The sequence below is a fragment of the Lactuca sativa genome, chromosome 5, assembly GCF_002870075.4.
Source record: "Lactuca sativa cultivar Salinas chromosome 5, Lsat_Salinas_v11, whole genome shotgun sequence".
Taxonomy (NCBI): Eukaryota; Viridiplantae; Streptophyta; class Magnoliopsida; order Asterales; family Asteraceae; genus Lactuca; species Lactuca sativa.
In genome coordinates, this window is record NC_056627.2 from 211,629,067 (window position 1) to 211,637,331 (window position 8,265).

Below are 8,265 nucleotides of genomic sequence, written 5' to 3' on the forward strand. Positions count from 1 at the left end.
GGGCCAGATAGCGTACCAATACTAGAAGAAGGTTTAATTTTAGAATAAAAAAAAGATGATGTGTTATGATCAGGGAAAGATCTTGATTATTGATCTTTACCAATTGGTGAAATTTTCATGGGGTTTGATATATATGGTGGAAGTATGGATGCAAGACCATGTAAATGGGTGGTGTTAATAAGGCTAATGGTTCCAAAAACTGATGACCAACTACCTGCTAGGTGGCTTGGCAAATGAAAAAAAAAATAAAAAACGAATAATAATAATAAGGTCTTAATGATAAAAGTATAAATTTTTTAAAATACTAATCAGGTGGAGAGTTGCTGACAGATGAACCAACATGATGCCATAAAGCTTGTGCTTCATCTTGTTCTAGTTCATAACTCAGTTGTTGCATCATGCTACATAAATGTAAAATGTCGACTTTAGTCCCTCTTAAATTCCTTTTTAACTATTGAAGTCCCTCCACTTTACACAATTGATATATACATACCTTCTATGAGCACCACCAAGCCTACTCAATTCAAATTTTATCCTTTTGCTAGCAATTTCACTCCCTTTTAGAACTTTCAGTTCAACCTCAGCAACTCTAACATTGTAAAATTCAATAAATCTATAGTGTCTCTTATTTGGTGTTTTCCTGATCTATTTTTTTTCATGCAAAAAAGTTAAAAAAATTATTACTTTGTATAGTGATAAACAAATCCAATCGAGTAATATTGTTTGTGAGTTGTGACACCATTGATTATGGGATTCCCTGATATTGGGTTTCTCTCAGGCATTTCATCGAGCACCTTATGTGCAACTTATCTTCTTCCCCTATTAGCCCATTAAAATGAGTAAAGTACCATACCTGAGCAACATACACAATCAAAACTATTTGGCCATTTGAATATCAATGTAAGTTTGAGAATGTTTGTAACCAAAATGATATGCAATCAACTAACTTTAGCGAATTTAGAGTTGTTCTTGTTGTGATTTTGGATCGATTTTAGCTACTGGAGTAAAGGGACAACAATTGTTTTTCAATTTAGAGAAAACGCCATTTAAAAAGTGTAGAGGGGCTGTAAAACAACAACAATCGGGTCATCAACATGTTGGTGGAGACCGTCGACACATTGATTCCAATTCACGTTTGATATGGCCAATTGGTCGTATAATAAATTGATATCAATTGATAAGTCAAATCGTTTAGAAAGAAGTACAATCGACAAGGCCAATGACTAAATCATTGGAGATTCGAGATTGAAAGAATCAGTTCGATGGAGTGCTTCAATTTGGTCGAATAGGGAGGCACCTCTGTACTTGTCGATTGACTTTATTTCCACTGTATTATTAATTACTATAGGAGATTCAAACGACACAGTTTTAACTACACGGATACCTATTGTTATATATCCTTAAGGGTATATTTACTTTTCCCATATATATATATATATATATATATATATATATATATATATATATATATATATATATATATATATATATATATATATATATATATATATATATATATATATATATATATATATATATATATATATATATATATATATATATATATATATATATTGTGGTTAATTGAGAGCAATTCTTAATTTGAGAATATTTGAAAACAAATCAAGATTACTAGTTTTAAGTTTTATAAATTTAAATATTTATTTGAAAAAAGTTACTTCCTTCATCCCAAAATTATAGTCCATATTTACTTTTTCATTTGTCCCAAAATAATAACTTATTTCTAAAAATAAATAACACTTTTACCAAAATACTCATTCATTATTATTTAACCAACTAAATATTAAATTAGACATTAAATACAAAGTAATGACAAAACTGTCATTTTATTATATAAAATTAGTGGTAATTAATGTCTTTTTTAATCTGAGTGTTTTTGTCTGTGGACAATAATATTGAAACGAAAGGAGTATTTTATATTTATTAAAAAATGATTATATTTTTATCTTTTTGTAAGATATCATTATTTCACACACTAGTACACACACTCTCTCACTCCTTTTTTCCTCTTTTATCTTAAAATAGATTTAGATGACCACCGACCACCGCCGGAACCACCATAACGCCGCCACAACCACCGTAAAACTGTCGGAACCACCGTAACACCAATGCCTCTTCATGCTATCCAAATCTGCTTGTTGTGAAGGACTTCGCTACCAGATCGTCGTTCACAGCCACCAGCGACAACGACCATCGATCGACTGCAGCTTCTTCAGTTCTCTTCTATCCTGTTTCGTGGCTGCTCTTGGCTTCCTAGAACATCATCCACCACTCAAATCCTGACCTATATGGCGCGATTAGAGTTCAAAAAATCTTTTTGTTGCGATTTAAGGTTTGAAAATCTCTTCAAGTGTGATTAGAATTTTCAATCACATATTATCATAAATCGATTTCTAATTTTGTTTAAATCAGCAGATTTATTGTTTTATTTTCGAATTCTTGCATTTTTTATTCAGTAAATTTTTGTATTGTCAATTTGGATTCGATTCTTCAATAGTTCTGTGAGGTTTTGAATCGATTTATGTTGCTTCACAAGTGGTCAAATGATTTCAAAACAAGGTGTTGATCAACTAAGTTTATGAAAGAGAAGTTGTTTTCATGATGATGGATTTTCGTTTTGAGTAAATGACGGGCAAGGAATCGAAGATAAAATTTAATGATGATTGTAAGTTTCTTTATTCACTGGTGACTGAGTTTCTTTATTCACTGCTTCGATTTAAGAGATGAATCGAAAAAGATAATTTTTGATGATTTTAGGTTTCGATGGACGTGCTTTCAATTCATTTGGTATTGATAAAATTGGTTTATATGGGATATAACTTTTCAAGGAAGATAAAAGTTTTTTGGTCCGGTCAAAGACACACTTCATAGTCTAATGGATAAAGTGACTTCTAGTTTTATGTTTTAAAAATTAAAAATTATATATTTCCATGTCATATTTAAAACTAAAGAGAAATTTAATTACAGTGGGACTTATTGAAAATAAAGTGAAGAATATTAAAATTAATCAAAATTTATAAGAAATTTAAATGTGTCGATTTTGAATTTTACAAATAAATTGAAAATGGGTTTTGTTGAATTTTGAATTGTTTTCGAACAAGATTGTGGTCAAAATTATAGTTGCCTTTCAATGATCCCTTATCACAATTAAATTTCTAATAATTTTGAATATAAGATCAAATTTCATTTATCTACATGTGTATGTAATGTAATTATCACAATTAAATTTCTAAAATCTTTGAATATGACATTAAATATTCATATGTGAATATTAATGATATTTTAAAAATATGATAAATTATTTTATTCACATGGGACGAAAAGTAATTTAAAAATGTGATAAATGGTATACCATTTATTTACATTTGAAAAACAGATTATTGATAAACAATTTATTCACATTTAAATAACAAATGAATCATGTCTACATAAATTATAAATTACATGTGATTAAATACATATAACCATATATGATTAAATACACTAGAGCAATTATCGAATAAATAACGGAAAAACGAATTTTCTCCACATAAATACTTTATGATTAAATATTTATAATCATATATGATTAGATACACGAGAAAAAAATTATTAAATCGAGGACTCGAAAAAAATAACTTTCGTTTAAATCATATTTGATTAAATACATATGATCACATGTAATGAAAAACATGAGACCAATTATTGAACTGAAAACGCAAAAATAAATAATGTCCACATAAATCATATGTGATTAAGTACATATATTCACATGTGATTAAAAATAAAAGAACAATTATTGAATCGAAAACATGAAAATAAATATTGCTCACATAAATTGTATGTGATTAAATACATATAATCACTTGTGATTCGATACATATAATAACATGTGATTTAATAGTTGTTGTATTTAATCACATATGATTACATGATAACCAATATTTTTATATGTCATATGTGATTAGACACATATTATCACATGTGATTATGTGTATCTAATCATATATGATTTATATGAAAAAGATTCGTTTTTGGTCAACATATATATATTTTAATAATCTTATGACTATTTGTATGTAACGTCCCAAAAATAAGACTAAAAATTTTCATTTTTCGATTAATAAAAACAATATCCATAAACAACATCATAAATCCCAAATGGAACAAATATATCAAAACATCATATAACATCAGAGTTGTCATGAAAATGCAGAACAATATCGTTTGTGCACTGCAATCACCATGAGCTCTTCCCTTTAGCATAAGAAGTACTTGAAACATAAACTGAAAACCATAAGCATGAAGCTTAGTGAGTTTCTCCCAAATACGACATACCACACATAACATATATATAATGGGCCCTGCCCGATGAGTGTAACGTGCCCCGCCCTAACTCGCATAACAAGCCTCGCCCACCGAGTATAACGAGTCTCGTTCTAACTCGCATAACGGGCGCCACCCACTGAGTATAACGGGACTCACCCTAACTCGCACAATGGGGTCCACCCAGCATACAAACATACAAGTATACCAAATAATTTCATATAGATTATCCATTGGTCCCCGCCCACAAAGCATGCAAATATATACATATGCAAGAGTCATGCATACATCTAGCACCCTAACATAACAAACCATGGGTCGGTATTGGTGCCTTCAACCCACTAAACATGGTGAGAAAGACCCACCTCAGGCTGCTAAATCTCACACGAAAATATCTAGCTGCTGGTCTAAAATTTCCCGCGCTATCATCATAAAGTAACATCCAATTAATGATTAGATCCCAATACATACCAAGAGTCCAAACTAGGGTAAAAGACCATTTTACCCGTTAACTAACTTGGCCCAAAGCCAAAGCCTAGACCAATTACTCAAAAAGGCTCAATTCCGAAAATAGTCACCTAAGGCCCAATTGTGGCCCAATTTCCAAATTGGGCCCAAACCCCTTTGTAGGAGTTCATCCAAGAGGGTCCAATAAAATATCATCAGCCCAAAAATAGAATTCTGATGGCCCAAAAAATCCATAGACTCCTAAGGTCTAACATGGGCCCAATAACGAAAAACCCAAAATTCTAAAGCCCATTGCTGATTACGCGGGGCGTACTCAGCTCGTACGCTTAGTGTACACGCTCTAGGGCTCGTACGCACAACATACCAGCTTGTATGCCCAACATACTCCCTAGTTTGCTACCCCATATCATTAAGCACTTAATTTGTCCATCCTTTACTCCATACTTTCAAATCTTCTCTCAAAATATGATTTATCATGTAAAGTTCGCAACTGTATGTGCATGCATGGCTTAATGGGGATCTAGAGCTCAAAAGATCTTACCAACTGGTCTTAACACATGCATGAGTCCATATACACCATAAAGTTTGCATTTTTATGCTGAAGGGACCCCCAAAATGTCTAGATCTAAAAGGTTAAGCTTCTGAAATGGCCTTAGCTCACAAGGACCAACCAAAGAGACCAAAATAGCCATAAACAAGCCCAAAAGAAGATATGTACAAGGAGTGTACAAATCATGGACTTTATACCTCAAATGTCGTGAAATGGAGAAGCTAACTCTGGATCCCTAAGCTCTTCTCCAAAGGATGAGTCTTTAGTCTTCCTCTACCTCTTCAAGATGCACACAACACACCAAAGATCTTCACAAAAGCTCAAAAGCACCCAAAAAAAGGCTAAGGGATGAAATTAAGGTTTGAGGATATGGAGGTTGGTCTAAAATGTCGAAAAGGTGTGTTAAAGAAGCTTAAAAAGGGCACAAAACCTAAAAATTAGGGTTTGTCCCAAGCCAACATACACCCAACATACATGGTCGATGCCCGCAATCCTGATCTAGCTAGTACTAGCCAGAGGACCAAAATGCAAGAATTTTTTATTAGCAAGGGTTAAATGGAAAACTTACAAGGTCCGAATGTTACATTGTATCTAATTATATATGATTTATATGGACAGGATTTATTTTTATTTTCTTTATTTGATAGTTTTTCTCATGTGTTTAATCACATTTGATTCTATGTATATAAACACATATGATTTATATGGCAAAAATCGAATCTTGTCCATATAAATCATATGTGATTTGATACATTTAATAACATATGATTATATACATGAGAACAATTATTGAATCATGAAAGCAAAAACAAAATTTTTTTTCTACATAAATCAAATGTGATTAAATGCATATAATCACAAGTAATTAAATATATTAGACCAAATATTGAGTAAAAAATGCGAAAATGAATATTATCTATATCAATCATATGTGATTAAATACATATAATCACATGTGATTTTATGTATCTAATCATATATGATTTATGAGGACAATATTTATTTTTTCTTTCTCGATTCAATAAATGTTTTTCATTATTTAATCACAAATGATTAGATTAGATTAGATGTATCTAATCACATATGATTTATATGAACAATATTCGTTTTGCATTTTCAATTCAATATTTATTCTCGTGTATTTAATCACATGTGATTATATGTATCAAATCACATATGATTTACGTGTGCAAAATTTGTTTTTGTGCTCTTGACTAAAAAGTTGTCCTTTGTCCATATTAATCAAATGAGATTAAATACTAGATAATCACACGTGATTAATTAAATGAGAAAATTATTGAATAGAAAAATCGAAAATGAATCTTGTCAATATAAATGATATGTGATTAGATACATATAATCACATGTGATTATATGTATTTAATCATAGATGATTTATTTGATTAAATACATATAATCACATATGATTTATGTTATTATATGTATTTAAATACACGAGAATATCTATTGAATCACATATGATTTGTGTGGACAAGATTCATTATCGCATTCTTGATTTAGTAATTGTTCTGTGTCAACTTTAATCATATGTGATTAAATACATCCAATTACATGTGATTATATGTATCTTATCACATATGATATATATGGAAAAAAAGAATCGTGTCTATATAAATCATATGTGATTATAAAGAAGAGAAAAACCATTGAATAAAAAATGAAAAAAAAAATCTTTTTTCATATTAATCATACGTTATTAAATACATATAATCATATATGATTAAATACATGAGAAAAATTAATGAATGGAAAACCTGAAAACAAATATTGTTTATGTAAACCATATCTGATTAGATACGTATAATCACACACGATTTATGTCATTATATGCATTTAATCACATATGGTGTTGGTGGTTCTATGTACTAGATAGAGATCGTATAGTGAAGATGAGTGGTGGTGCATGGTGGTTGTGGTGTTGGTGGAGGTGGGAGAGGGTGGTAGGTAATAATGACGACTGATGGTGGTGGGTGGTGAGTGATGGGGGTTATAGGTAATAGTTGGTTTGTGGTGGGTGTAAGTGGCGGTAGGTGATGGTTAAGGTAGTGATAGGTGTTGGTGAAAGGTGGTGTGTGGGATGGGAGTGGTGGATGGGTTGATGGGTGGGTGATGGCGGGTGGTGGTGGCGTGTGGTGATGTTTGGTCTTGGTGGTGGTGGTTGATGGTGGGCAGTGATGGTGTGGATGTCTGGTGGTTGGTGGTGGCGGGTGGTGGAGACGGGTGTGGTTGGTAGGTGGGTGGGTGGTGGTAGTGGTAATGATGGTGGGTGATGGTGGTAGGTAATGGTGGTGACGGGTAGTAGAGACGGGTGGTGGTGGTGGGTGGTAGAGGTGGGTGGTGGTGTTGGTGGGTGATGGATGGTTGTGGTGGTGGTGGCGAGTGGCGGTGATAGGTGGTAATGATGGATGGTGACGAGTAGGTTTTGGTGGTTGGTGGTGGGGGTGGTAGAGACGTGTGATGGTGGTTTTGGTGGGTGATGGGTGCGTTGGTGGTGGAGGATGGTGGTGATGGGTGGTGGTGGTCAGTGGTGATTGTGGTAGTTGGTGGTGGTGTTGGTGGGCGGTAGAGGCAGGTGGTGATGATGAGTGGTGGTGGTGGTCGGTGGGTGGGGGTAGTGGTGATGGGTGGTAAAGGTGGGTGGTGGTGGAAGGTGGTTGTGATTGGTGGTGGCCAGTGGTTGGTGGTGGTCATAATTGTGGGTGGTGGGTGGGTGGTAGTGATGGGTGGTGGTTGTGGTGGGTCGTGGGGGTGGTGGTTGTGGTGATTGCAGGTGTCGGTGTTGGTAATGGTAGTGGGTGGTGGTTTTGGTGGATAGTGGGTGAGGGTGATAGTGGTGGGTGGTGGTGGTAGATGGTGATTGTTGATGGTGGTGGTGGGTGGTAGGGGTGGTGGTGAGTGGT

The 8,265-nt window shown here is 33.5% G+C and overlaps 1 protein-coding gene across 1 annotated transcript; it reads right to left on the reverse strand.

Moving 5' to 3' along the window:
- Positions 1 to 7,402: 7,402 nt before the first annotated feature.
- LOC128134296 (velvet complex subunit B-like) lies at positions 7,403 to 8,056 on the reverse strand. The gene has a single exon (XM_052771876.1). The coding sequence runs from the start codon at positions 8,054 to 8,056 to the stop codon at positions 7,403 to 7,405; it is 654 nt and encodes a 217-aa protein (XP_052627836.1).
- Positions 8,057 to 8,265: the final 209 nt, after the last annotated feature.

What these genes read in the sequence shown, in the direction of transcription:
- LOC128134296 (XM_052771876.1), bottom strand. Translation starts at nt 8,056, where the DNA reads ATGACCACCACCAACCACTGGCCACCACCAATCACAACCACCTTCCAC.